We start from the raw sequence: 13857 nt of genomic DNA, 5'->3' as shown, positions 1-13857 counted from the left end.
AATTTTTAGGAAACGTGTATAATTTTAATTAATGTAGTACTCCACTAACTTTTAAGTTTTTTCTCCCTCCGTCCAAAAAAAATAGAGCACATTTATCATTTTCGGTTGACCAAGAAAAATAGAGCACGTATAAAAAAAAGAAAGTTTTCAACAAGTTATCTCTATTTTTTTCCCTTCTCTATTACTAATAATATTGACCTCACATTCCACTAACAATACCTCTCTTACTTTTTTTCTCTTCTCTCTTACTAATAATATGAACCTCACATTCAACTAACACTACTCCTCTCTTAATTTTTTCCCTTCTCTCTTACTTTACCAATTCCATATTAAAACTCGTGTCATTCACAATATGTACTATTTTTCATGGACGGAGGGAGTATTAATTTTAAAAAAAATTATCTTTTGTATTTACATTTTTTTCCCTTATTTATTTTAAATTACAGATTATAATGAGATTTTCTTTTTAAAGTTCTAAAAATAAATCTAATCTAGTTTATAATTAATTCAGCTAATAATTTTATAATTATAAAAGTTATTTGAATATTATTTATTCTAATTTTTAATGACATTTGTTTTATTTTGAAGTTGCTTCAAGAAAAGATTAGAGTATATAGTTCAAACTATGTTTGAATTGATTCAAGATTCATTGATTTATGTAAAAAAAAAAAAGTCGAACTAAATTCAAACTATATATTATGGCGGTGAGACAGTATTATTTTAAAACCATTCCCTATAACAATATATATTGAAACAATGTTTACTAGATCGTTTGCTGTCTATTACTCCTAATATTTTTATGACATATTTAAGAATGAAGAATCTTTCAACAAAAAGAGTATCACAGTGGTGTTTTATTTTAGGTCTCAGACGGAAAAGATGAATCTCCGAACAAAAAAATAAGTAAAACTGTTAAGCAATTCTTCATATTATCAACGATAAAAAGCAAAATAATCATCCATCCTGTGGATTTTTAAAAAATTTCTTCTTATTTTTCTAAAATCCTTAATACCATATCGACTTTTAATCAAATAACTATTTATACAAAAAGATATTTCTATTCCAACCCAAAAATTAAAAGATACAATATTTTTTTGCAACACAATTTTTTTTGAAATACATTTCGAATCTCAATCTCAGGTCGATTTTTCATTAGGCTTTACCAATTAAAAACCTAAATAAAATGACATATTTTGTACGGTTATTCATGAAGCATGAAAATAGAATAGAAACGAAACACTTCACATTTGGCATTTCCATCTCTTTGCTAAAGATTGTGAAGCATTCCAAAGTTTCTTCACTTGTTGAGCTTTCTGGTGATTTGAGCAACGTACTTACCTTGATGAAAGGCTTACTGAAGCTCGAGCTCCGTAGGCTGGCGCGACCCGTCTGCTGCATAAGTCCCTGCACCGTAGGGAGATCCACTGCGCACTTGCTCCATCTCGAACATCCCACCACCAGATGTGTAGCCGAGAGGGACGAACATCATGCCGTGATGTGCCAGTTGCGTTATGGCCTTCAATCTGTCAGCAAGAAACATATATCCACTCAAGCACACACACATATACATATATGATCATAGCTTCTCAAAAAATCAAATTTTACGAACACTAATCCTAGCCATGTCTAATAGAAGTAGAATAAGACAACGACTATTCGACTCATCTCTGCAGGATTCTTCTTACTACTCGACTGAGGTGAAGCTTCGCGACAGCAAGATTGCCACAAGTTTATGATCCAACTTAACTAGTTTAACTCAATGATCAATTGGAAGACTTAATTGAATAGTGTTACTAAATCACTGAAGCATCAAACTATATAATTCACATGATTATGGAAGTGTATTAGAACCCACAATTTGTGACTCTCAGCCACCAAGCATCTAGCAAAACAAGATGAAATCAAGATTGATGAAACAAAATCAAGAAGAGAAAACTGAATAATGTTACTAAATCATTGAAAATGCACCTTCCCTGAAATTTCTTAGCAACTAGCAAAGACAAGGTGAAAGCAAGATTGTTGCAACAGATGATCAAGAAGGAAGAGGAAATTTTACGCTGTAAGTTCCTGTCCTCCTCCATGGAAACCCGTGCTCCGGAAGATTCCAGCAGGCTTCCCAGCAAGAAGTTGGGAGGCCCATATATCGCTGGTGGCGTCAAAGAAGGCCTTGCACTGCGCCGCCATTACCCCAAAACGAGAGGGGAAACCGAAGAGGAAACCATCGGCCTCCACCAGCTGCTGAGGCCTTATCTAAGGCACATCATCTGGTTGTTCAGGAGCTTTCATCTTCTCTAACACCTTGCTAGGAAGCGTTTCCGGTAGCTAATTCAAAGACCAAAACAAGTCCTAAATCATTCAATCCATCCCATCTAAGTAAAAATAGTAGACTAGCCAACATCAGTTTTATTCACCCATCCTATCACACTTATTAAATTCCCAAGATCAAAGCTTTTTGTTCAACCTACAAAAAACTGATGGATTCCATCTCTCTTCTCACTAGAAACTTCATGAATTAAAACAATAAGACTATTGATATCACTATACTGTCATCACTAAGCTAATCAAACCACCACAAAAAGATGTTGGATTCTGAAATTGCAATAGGAATCAAGAATCAAAGATCTTCATCAACTGAAATCCCACAAACTGGACCAAATTACAAACTGCTACTTGACTACCACTATTTAAAAGAACGAAGAAGATAAAAACTGCCCAACTAACTTGATCAACTTACTTTGATCTAACGGCTTACATTCAACCTAATCTACGAACTACAAAACAACTGCCCAGATTTAACTAGCCGTTAAATCTTCTTCTTCATCACAAATTTCTTCAATTGCGGAATCTGCATGGAATGACTTGATCAAGCTGCGGGAGTGACTTGATCAGTTTTGCTTGGGTTGACTTGATCAAGTTGCTGTTTGAGTGACTTGATCAAGCCGCTGCTAACCATGACTTGATCAATCTACAAATCTCCACCTTCACAGCAACTTGATCAAGCCGCTGCTCACCATGACTTGATCAATCTACAAATCTCCACCTTCACAGCAACTTGATCAAGCCGCTGCTCACCATGACTTGATCAATCTACAAATCTCCACCTTCACTCAATCAGCTTCACCACAAGTCTGCATCATGATCAACCTTCTACAAAGCTCCACCTTCTCTCTAGGTAAAGTTTTAGTAAGCATATCAGTCGGATTCACCTTCGTGCAAGACCTTTCAACCACAAACTCTCCTTGATAGCTGCTGCAAGCGCCAAATATTTAGCATCAGTTGTGGACAATGCTACCACATTTTGCTGACTTGATTTCCAACTTATTGCAGAGCCATACATTGTAAACACATAGCCTGACTGTGACCTTCGATTGTCTACATCTCCAGCATAATCTGAGTCACAGAAGCCAAGTAAGGCATCACCATTCGAAGTCTGATTTCCTCCATACAGAATTCCCAACTTTGCAGCACCTTTCATGTATTTCAGCAGCCATTTCAAAGCCAACCAGTGTTCTCTTCCATGATCAGCCATGAATCTGCTTGTAGTGCTAACAACATATGCAATGTCTGGCATTGTGCAAACTATTGCATATAGGGAGGTCAATGTAGCCCGTAACCCGTGGGTTGGCCCGAATAGCCCGCCAAATTTATAGGGTTAGGGTTGGAAATTTCTAGCCCGATAAAATCAAAACCCGATTAGCCCGCACCCGATTAACCCGCAACCCATTAGGGCCAGACCCGAAAACCCGATGGGCTGGCCCGAAAACCCGATTAAGTTTCTATTATTCTATTTTTTTTACTCCTAATTCGACATTTTATTGATTAATTTAACTAAAAAATAACTTTTAATTTTATATTATATATACAAATTATATATTGAATTTTTATCAATATAATAATTGATAAATAAATTAAAAACTTCAAATTCACAAGAAAAATATTTAAATTTCTAAAACATGCATTAAAATTCTACGAAATATCTCAAATATTAGTATTTGATCATGTTTATGATTGAGTTTAAGCATATATCTCAAATATATCATAATGAAATGTTTTACATTGCATGAATATTAGTAATTTTAATAATTATTTATTGGATTGATGCATGTTAATATTATTGGTAGCAACCCGATTAACCCGTTGGGCTAGCCCGAAACCCGAGCTTTTAGGGTTAGGGCTGAGCTTTTTATAACCCGAAAGAAATCACAACCCGATTAGCCCGCACCCGATTGACCCGCAACCCGAGTAGGGTTGGCCCGAAACCCGACGGGCCGACCCGATTGACATCCCTAATTGCATACATCACTCTGCCAATTATATTAGCATAGGGAATCGGTTTCATTTCCCTTCTTTCTTCTTCACTTTGAGGTCTCTGATCTGCTGACAGTCTGAAATGTTGAGCTAGAGGAGTTGCTTGCTCTTTCATGTTATCAATCTTGAATCTCTTCAACATCTTCAGTATATAATCAGATTGACCAAGCCATATAGTACCTTGCTTTCTGTTTCTTACTATATTCATTCCCAGAATCTTTCTGGCAGGTCCAAGGTCCTTCATGTCAAAACCAGACCTCATATCCTCATTCACTTGCTCCACCTCCTCCATGCTTGATCCAGCAATGAGCATATCATCTAGATAAGCCACTGGCACTCCACCTTTCTTCTTGAAATACACACAAGAATCAAATCTGGATCTAGTAAACCCACAGACCAGCATATGTGAGTTGAACTTCTTGTGCCACTGTCTGCTTGCTTGCTTAAGACCATAGATGCTCTTAATCAGTTTACACACCTTTCTCTCTTGTCCTAGAGCAGCAAAACCCTTAGGTTGTGCCATATATATGGTTTCTTCTAAATCCCCATTGAGAAAAGTTGTCTTCACATCCATTTGCTCAAGCTCCCAATCATTCTTTGCAACAACTGACAGTAGCATTCTAATGGAGCTATGCTTTACAACCGGAGAAAACACCTCGTTGTAATCAATGCCATACTATTGGGTAAACCCCCTTGCCACTAGACTTGCTTTAACCTGATTGAACCATCAGCTTCAATTTTCCTTTTGAAAATCCATTTGCAAGTGACTAGCTTTCTGCCTTCAATTTTATCCGCAAGGACCCAAGTCTTGTTCCTTGTGAGAGAGTCCATCTCCTCTTTCATTGCCTGCAGCCACTTCTCTTTATCCTTGCTTTTCATGGCCTCCATATATGTGAGAGGCTCCTCAAGCTATATTTCTTCTGCAGCAATAAGAGCATAAAACACTGTTTCATACTCAGAAAATCTGCTTGGTAGCTTGCCAACTCTTCTTGTTCTATCTCTGGCCAACTGATAGCCACTGAGATCCTCACTCTCATCATGAGTAATATCGGGATCAACACCAGACGCTCCAGTTACTCCAGAAGCTGATTCCCCAGCCTCTGCATCAGAGTCACCATCATCTTGAATCTGATCTTGCCTTTCTGCAGGCTCCACCTCAAACTCAGCACCATCACTAGCCATTATCCTTACTCCATCAGCATTAGCATCTCCCTTATTCAGAAAAGGCATGTCCCTATCTAAGAATATCACATCTCTGCTAATGATCACTTTGTGACTGCCTGGCTCTATGCACCGCAACCTGTACCCCTTGACTCCCTTTTGATATCTCAGCATCACACACATTAATGCCCTGGGATCCAACTTTCCTTGCTTCACATGAGCAAACACTTTACAGCCAAAAATCTTCAGGTTGTCATAACTTGCATTCCTGCCATACCACCTATAATCTGGAGTATCACCATTAATGCTGATAGATGGGCATTTGTTCATGAGATACACTGCAGTAGAAGCTGCTTCACCCCAGAATTTCTTCCCCAATTCAGAAGAAAACAACATACACCTTACTCTCTCAACAATAGTTCTGTTAGCTCTTTCAGCCACTCCATTTTGTTGAGGATTCATAGGAACTGTCCTATGCCTTTTGATGTCCATATGCTTGCAGAATTCATCAAAGGCCCTGGACACATATTGAAGTCCGTTGTCGGTTCTGAGACATTTCACTTTACACCCCTTTTCAAGCTCTACTTCATCATACCATTCCTTGAATTTTGCAAGTGCTTCTGACTTCTTTTTCAAAATGTAAATCCACGTTTTTCTTGAGAAATCATCAATCAAGCTCATGTAATATTCTCCCTTCCCCAATGGTATTCACAGAAGCAGGTCCCATAGGTCACTATGCACATAATCCAATGGAGATGCAGAAGTATGTTTACGGGTGGGATAGGACAACTTCTTGGCCTTGCCTCTGATGCAGTCTTGACAAGGATGAATATCTTCTGACTCATCAGCGGAGATCACTTGTTTTTTAACTAGTTCTTTGATGTTTCCTATTGCAGGATGGCCCAGCCTCTCATGCCATACTCTCAGGCTAGGGAGCTTCACCAGAATCAGCTGCTCACCACCCTTCTGGATCTTGATTACTGAAGCATAAAGATAGTACAAGCTTCCTCTCCTCTCAGCTATCATAATCACATTCTCCCCTTTCTTGACCTGCATTCTTCCTTCCTTGGACAAGAATGAGCAGCCCTTTTGCTCCAGTGATCCCAAAGATATCAGATTCCTTTTAACTTCTGGTATGAACCTGACATCACTGAGAACTTTGATTGGCTGATCCTGCATCTTGAGTCTTATTGACCATATGCCCTTCACACTGCACACCTGATTGTTACCAAGGGTGACAGTGCCAGTTGAATCCAGTAGGCTTTCGAACCAATCATGGTTGGGGCAGATATGGAAGCTGCAACCACTGTCCATTATCCAAGAAGCACCATCAATTGTCTCCATTACATTTAAGACCTCCACTGCATCATTTGACTCAACACAGTCAGAGGTGCTTGCACCTTGATTGCCTTATGTAGCTTGCTTCTTCTTCCAGCCAAAACAATCTTTCTTGAGGTGGCCAGGCTTATTACACCAATAGCACACCTTACTCTCTTTCTTATCATTCCAAGACTGCTTGGCTGGTTCAAACTTCTTCTTGAACGGTTTCTTGCCCTTTGATCCTCTGACGTTCAGGCTCTCGGATGCAGAGTCGATGTGCTTTACTCCAGAGGATTGCAACTCTTTAGCTCTCAGAGCAGATTGAACTTCCAAGAGTGTGATAGACCCCTCCCTTCCATACATGATGGCATCTCTTAGTTGATCATATGATTTAAGGAGAGCGTTGAGTAGAATTATCGTCTTATCTTCATCGCCAATTGTTACATCGATGTTTTCAAGATCATCGATCGCCTTATTGAAGTCTTCAAGTTGCTCCATTACTGCCTTCTCTTCCAAGAACTTATAAGAATAGAGCCTCTGCTTCATATACAATCAATTGGCGAGGGATTTGGTGAGATATAAGTTCTCTAATTTCTTGAGAATTCCGGCCGCCGTCTTCTCCTTCGCGACCTCTCTGAGCACTTTATCGCTCAAGCACAAAACCACCACGCTGTGAGCTCTGGCTAGAATATCAGCTCGCTTGATAACCGTCTTCTCATCAAGATTGGTCTCAGCTTCCTCTTTCTCTTCATCAAGCGCCGCCGATAGCCCTTGTTGAATGAGCATCGCGCGCATCTTCATCCGCCATAGACCTCCGCTTCCAACCTCGCCGCCATCTTTACCGTGGATTCGATTCCAAAGATCAAGCCGCAATTCGATCCGATTGCTTGCGCTTCCCACAGACGGCGCCAATTGTTACCTTCTTTGGAATTCAAATGTTGAAACTTGAAGATGAGTTTTGAGATAAAGAAATCATGAATTGAGCTGAATGGAATTGAATTACAAACAGCTACTTGACTACCACTATTTAAAAGAACGAAGAAGACAAAAACTGCCCAACTAACTTGATCAACTTACTTTGATCTAACGGCTTACATTCAACCTAATCTACGAACTACAAAACAACGGCCCAGATTTAACTAGCCGTTAAATCTTCTTCTTCATCACAATTTTCTTCCAGTGCGGAATCTGCATGGAATGACTTGATCAAGCTGCGGGAGTGACTTGATCAGTTTTGCTTGGGTTGACTTGATCAAGTTGTTGTTTGAGTCACTTGATCAAGCCGCTGCTCACCATGACTTGATCAATCTATAAAGAGTCCCTATATTGTCTCGTTGGGTGGATAGTTTGTTGTTTGAGATAATGTTTCCCTCGTGTGTAAATATATAGGACATAAACTTCACATGTAAAATTAATTTCTTTGGGGAAATTAAAACAACGAAGATTTGAAGATTAATAATATATTAATATAGAGTGAGATGCAACTCGAGCGAAATGATACGTGTATGCACTGTAATTATTGAATTTTCAAATTCTCGTAATAAATAAACAGAATATTTGCAAGCAACAACATGAGCATCACATAATTTGCAAAATGTCGAACAAAAACTGGAGCAAGAAACCATCCTAAGCCATCTTTTCCATCTACAACTTGATAGAGAGGAAACCCAACTCCTACAGTGAAATGAAAGATTTCTTTCTACAACTACTAGGTCATATAAATTTTCCGAGGTATTTGTGGGATGGAGTATGGAAACCGGAGGTTACTTTTCGATGAATGATGACTCTGCAAGATCGATGGCACAAACAAGAGCAGCGGCCTTGTTTTCGCACTCCCTCTGCTCATCAGCAGGATCACTGTCGGCAACGATACCAGCCACCGCTTGGAGATGGGCGACCCAATCGCGGCGCTTCTCGCTGTCCTTGTACGAGTACATAGTGTCGTACCTCATGTTGGTTGGGAACACGATGGTTCTCAAAGCTAAGGCAATATCCATATCTCCGGAGAACGAAATGCCACCTATACCACCACTGTAAGGCCCCCGTCTCGTCACCTCTAGTTCGTCAATCAATTCCATAGCTTTCACCTGCACATCACAAGTTACCAAACTGTGCAATTAGGAAAAATGATGCGATCCTTTTATTGGATGAAAATGAAAGTGCATCCATTCGATTAAAATCTTCAAGACACACAATCGTTATCAACTATGTGCAGTACATAATTTGAGTTTGTCCCAATTGAAACAGAAACATTAAGAGTTGAAAATTTTCCAGCTGCCACAAGAAAGACAGAGAGGAAGGTTTGTCGGATGAAGAAAATTGAAATGCACAACCTTAGGAGCTCCACTGACAGTTCCAACAGGCAATGCCGCACGGAGAGCATCCCAACTGGTCAAATTAGGTAGAAGCTCACCAGTAACCTTCAAAATCAAGAGAAGGAAAGACGGAAAAATCAGTGGCAATATTTCTCAGAGGAAAAGTGCTTGGTTTTCTGATAACTGAGAAATAAAGCAACAAAATGTTTTTTGAATCTCTGAGCAAAATATGCAAGACCTTCATCAGCATTCACTGATTTGTTTAAATATTATTTCTACCTTCCTAGCATAAACGAAAACTTCTAGTTTTCATAGAGCTGAATATGCAAGGCAGTGGCACTCTCCCTTTTCTTTTCAGAATAAAAGAAGCTATTAAATGTAAAGGATAATCTCTAGTTGAGAATACATACAGTTGAACTGATGTGCATGACATGGGAATAGCGTTCAATGTTCATCAGTTTTTCAACCTTGACAGAGCCCGGTTTTGACACCTACAATGCCAGAGTTAATCAAGCACAGGACCAAGAGGATATGTGATCTAGAAATATACCTCTCGCATATGAGAACAATCTTTCAAGCAATATACACTACAGAGTTTCAAATAGCATGTTTTCCCAACACCTAATCCATGTATAAAGTAACAAATTAAACAATAGTAGACAGAGATGAGAATAACCTTTCCGACATCATTCCTTCCCAAGTCAACAAGCATAATGTGTTCTGCACACTGTTTTTCGTCATGCAAAAGCTGATTTTGCAGCATATAATCTTCCTGTAATGTTTTACCTCTCCGTATAGTTCCAGCTAGAGGTCGGTTAGTAACTACACCCTGTTATGAGAATATTAAGCAGTAAAGAAACAGATTCGTATAAAAAAACAGTAAAAATAAGTAAGAGAATACTAGAAAGCCATAAAACAGGCTTGTGGAGAAAATACTAGAATCTCACGATAATATATTAGAAAGATCAAGTTTTAGCATGATAGTGGAGATGAAGCTGTCACATTCGAACAGCAGATATTACTTGCCTTCTTAACTCGAGTAAGAATTTCAGGACTTGAAGCAACAAGGATACAGCCTCTTGCCTGATCACCAATGACATAGTTACAGATTGTAAGATACAAAAAAAAAATGAGATCAACATAAAGGAACAATTTTAGAGAAGAGTAGGCAGACTTGTAAGTATGTCATGTATGGACTTGGATTGACAATTCTTAATGCTCTATACACTTCAAAAGGATCTGCAAAAGTTCGACGTTCAAATCGCTGGCTGAGGACAATCTGGAAGATATCCCCTGCTAGGATATGCTCCTTAGCTTTTATTACTGCATTTTGGTATTCTTCACTTGTCATGGTGGACTTGCTCAAAGAGGGACCAAAAAGGCTAGTGTGTAATTTTATTGAACCTGCAGCAAGTCTAGGACTGAAAGTAACAAACAGAACAAGATAAATTGTAACAACTGAAACCATTCATATAATTGTGAAATTTAAATAGGAAAATGAATTGCTTACGTTTGTATATCATGCACTCTTGAAACTAAAGCTTCTAATCTATTCATTCCACCATGATAGGCCTCCTCAACGTTTTTATACTGTTCCAACCTGACCCAGTGTATCACATATGCTTTCTGGAGAGAAGTACCAGTACATGGGATAATAAACTTCAAGCAACGATAAAAGCTGGGCGGGAAATGAGTTACTTTAAATTTAATAGGGATAGTTATAGTATAATGGAGTAGTAAACTTTTAAACAAATTAATGCAAATAGTCTGTACTTTGTATATTATAATCATTTGTCAAAACAAATGTGAGAAACTAAAAGGAAGATTTACCATAAAGAGAACCATATCTAAAAACAAGTTTGTCTCTGAGCTAGTGTTTTGGCCACTAGCCAGAGAGTTTGAACAAGAGAGTCTATCAAACACATACAATAACAAGAAAGCAGACCGGTCCAGCATGACACAGCCTGTACAATAATATGACTAGACAAACTCAAAATAATTAAAATTTTGAAATTCCTTGATTGAACGTGTGTTAACATTCTGAGGGAGCTAGAATGAACCTTTTCCACATGATCAAACACAATTACATCATCATAAAGGCCAAGGTGAACATCAGGAAGGTTTCTGTAATCCATAGGAGCTTTTGCGAAAGGAAGCTTTTTCTTTTCTACATAACGAACCGTGTCGTACGAAAAATAACCAACCCAACCACCTGTTTGAAAAAACACATTGTTATGGATTTCTTATAGTTTCTGACGGAAGTCTCGGAACAGAACATAGAGATCTTTACTTGCACTCAGTAATCCAGAACACCATTGACATATACTCAATAGTGACATGCAGGGAAAATAATCTTATCAAGAAATCATTAACTAAATATCTAACATTCTAGCTAACTGCTCTCCCTGAACCTTAGGCTAGACGTAATCTTGTGTTAGTTATAGCCAATATCATGAATTTTACCAACAACATTGTTAAATAGCGGCCATGGGGGTATATCATGGCCATGGCAGTTACTTAACAATTGCAGTGCTCAACTTTTCAAAAATTACCGCAAAATGCTTCAGGGAGCTCATCGATTCGCTGTGGTATCCACTTCTCCATATACATGCGAGGAACAACCATGGGATCCTCCAAAAACTTCTCTGTCCTCTCTCCCTTAAAGTGATCGACTATGGTCACCATGTTCTCCTTCGCCACAATTTCCATTGTTGGTTGAGCTCCAATAACACTATAGCGCCCCTAGAAAATTTATTCAGCATTAGTTAGAGCAAATAAGGAACCTATTATTCATTTATGTGCATAAGGAAAACCTACTACAACAATGAGAGAGGTTTACTCAAGATAACATCTCCATTTTTGTTTTCTCTAATCAATAAAAATGAGCATCAACTGAAAACTAATCTGCAAACACGATGAAAAAAGATAACTTACAACACTAGAAGCTTTTAAACCTGGCTCAACGGACTCAAAAAGAAAACTGGGGGCATCTCTCTCATCCTCCTTCACCAAGCACCGATATGCAAGCACTGGAGTCAAGTGATCAGAAAATATAGGTCTGTATAGAGGGATCAAATTCCCATCCTTTGCTGCTTCCTTGAACTTAACAGAGTGGTCCACTGCAGCCACCAAACTCATTGCGATCATGACATTGAAGAAACAATAACAAATCATCCAATCGTTTTTCCTTTCACTTTCCAATCTATTAGTATGTTAAATTCAATAGAAACATAGCAACTACACTGCAGCGAACAAGCTCAATACAAAATCATCCAATCGTTTTTCCTTCCAATTTCAAATTCATTATGTTTAATTTGGAAATCAGCAATCCAGCCCTCACGACATAAACAATATAGAATAAGGAGTAAAACAAATGATTTCAAGTGGCAGAGGTGAGATCGATTGAGGAGAGACTGAACTGACCCAATGATGGAAGTGAAATGCCGCATTTAACGGCAAAACTAGTCCTGAAGGAGGCTGTTAAAGGTCCGGCGGCGGTGCGGCGAGGAGCTAGAAGCGGATTGGTACAACGAAAACCTAGGGTTTCCATTTACAAAACAGTCGAAAATGTGATAGTAAAATTGATTTTTGCCTCTTCTCAGAGACTGAGTTCGTAGAATTTAGCTTGACAAAGAAGCAGACTCGCGATATATAACTTATACAGTTATATATGAACAGTAATTATCGAATTTCTAACTTTGTAACTATTTTGTCAATGGGAATAACATACATTTATGGAATTTAATGTACGTGATCTTCTACAATACCGGAATTTACAAACTATACCAATATTAGTAAAAGTCGGATATTTTTTATACAGTAGAATTTCTCCATCTATTAATACTTTTTGCAGTATAAATTAGAGATTAACGAGAAATAATTAGATTAATTAGTACTACTATATAGTCCATCTTGAGAAATTTGTTTGAAAAAATAGTAGATCAAAATATAAAATATAATGAGAAAGTACTTTTTTAATTTGAATCTCAATACGATTATAAACTGATTTAGTAGGTTTATGACCTGATTTTCTTTTCATGGGAGAATTTCGCTAGATCACACCTAATAATTATTGGAAACTTTTATCGTCGATAGTCTCGTAACATGTCAATGTAATTACAAATTTTATAAGTCACTAACACTAATTTTGGAACATATGATCATATTTGGAAAGTAATTGTTATTTATAGATTATAATCTTATAAACATTTGCAATTCGCATATTATTACATAAAAGTGCATTCATCGACAAGGCTATATATAGCACAATTATGCATGAAAATTTGCCCGATCATAGAAAAAAAATCGTCGTTTTTTAAATTTATACTCTATCCGTTTAATTATATGTGTATTATTTTATTCAATTTATTCATCATTACAATTTATATTTACTTTTTTTTATCATATTTAACTATATGGACTATTACTATAAAATAAATTTGGGGTTGTGTTGTCGACTTTTCATTAACTACTATGTCTATACATAGTACTTGCCATTTAGTTTGACTTGGATAGGCCATCAGTAAATGTTCATCCCATGTCAATATGTGGGCCCAAAATAGTCATCATATTTAATTCTTTGACAAATACTATAACTCACTAGTGCCAAGAGGTATATTTTTGTCAATTGGATGAGTTATTTATTAATGACTGACTGATTTTATTAGAAAAGGATTCCAATTTACTACTTCATCCATCCCATAAAAATATGTGCACTTACCATTTTCGTTCATCCCACAAAAATATGTGCATT

At 37.6% G+C, this 13857-nt stretch overlaps 2 protein-coding genes across 3 annotated transcripts; both read right to left on the bottom strand.

Annotated features, from left to right (window-relative positions):
- Positions 1 to 1220: 1220 nt before the first annotated feature.
- On the bottom strand, positions 1221 to 2325 carry LOC121789563 (NAD(P)H dehydrogenase (quinone) FQR1-like). The gene is made up of 2 exons (XM_042187990.1): positions 2057 to 2325; positions 1221 to 1523 (listed from the first exon to the last, which is right to left on the bottom strand). Exons 1-2 carry the CDS (start codon positions 2182 to 2184, stop codon positions 1352 to 1354), a joined length of 300 nt encoding a protein of 99 aa, XP_042043924.1. The 5' UTR covers positions 2185 to 2325; the 3' UTR covers positions 1221 to 1351.
- Positions 2326 to 8345: 6020 nt separating this feature from the next.
- On the bottom strand, positions 8346 to 12742 carry LOC121789565 (anthranilate synthase alpha subunit 2, chloroplastic-like). Of its 2 annotated transcripts, XM_042187991.1 has the most exons (11): positions 12528 to 12742; positions 12039 to 12223; positions 11657 to 11846; positions 11165 to 11316; positions 10615 to 10730; positions 10279 to 10525; positions 10131 to 10187; positions 9781 to 9933; positions 9515 to 9595; positions 9123 to 9209; positions 8346 to 8876 (listed from the first exon to the last, which is right to left on the bottom strand). In XM_042187991.1, exons 1-11 carry the CDS (start codon positions 12652 to 12654, stop codon positions 8553 to 8555), a joined length of 1719 nt encoding a protein of 572 aa, XP_042043925.1. In that variant the 5' UTR covers positions 12655 to 12742; the 3' UTR covers positions 8346 to 8552. The 2 variants fall into 2 exon arrangements, with proteins under 2 accessions (XP_042043925.1, XP_042043926.1); XM_042187992.1 differs by lacking the exon at positions 12528 to 12742 and having other exon boundaries at positions 12059 to 12199.
- Between the last annotated feature and the right edge of the window lie 1115 nt (positions 12743 to 13857).

Source organism: Salvia splendens, unplaced genomic scaffold (assembly GCF_004379255.2).
Source record: "Salvia splendens isolate huo1 unplaced genomic scaffold, SspV2 ctg275, whole genome shotgun sequence".
Lineage (NCBI taxonomy): Eukaryota > Viridiplantae > Streptophyta > Magnoliopsida > Lamiales > Lamiaceae > Salvia > Salvia splendens.
The sequence above is the reverse complement of the archived record's forward strand: the minus strand, read 5'-3'. Positions and strand labels throughout refer to the sequence as shown.

Coding starts and splice junctions, on each gene's coding strand:
- LOC121789563 (XM_042187990.1), bottom strand. CDS start 2,184: ATGGCGGCGCAGTGCAAGGCCTTCTTTGACGCCACCAGCGATATATGG. Junction 1,524..2,056: donor GGAGGACAGGAACTTACAGC/GTAAAATTTCCT, acceptor TCTTGCTGACAG/ATTGAAGGCCATAACGCAAC.
- LOC121789565 (XM_042187991.1), bottom strand. CDS start 12,654: ATGGAAACCCTAGGTTTTCGTTGTACCAATCCGCTTCTAGCTCCTCGC. Junction 10,526..10,614: donor AGAGTGCATGATATACAAAC/GTAAGCAATTCA, acceptor TGTTACTTTCAG/TCCTAGACTTGCTGCAGGTT. Junction 8,877..9,122: donor CTGTCAGTGGAGCTCCTAAG/GTTGTGCATTTC, acceptor TGTGATGTGCAG/GTGAAAGCTATGGAATTGAT.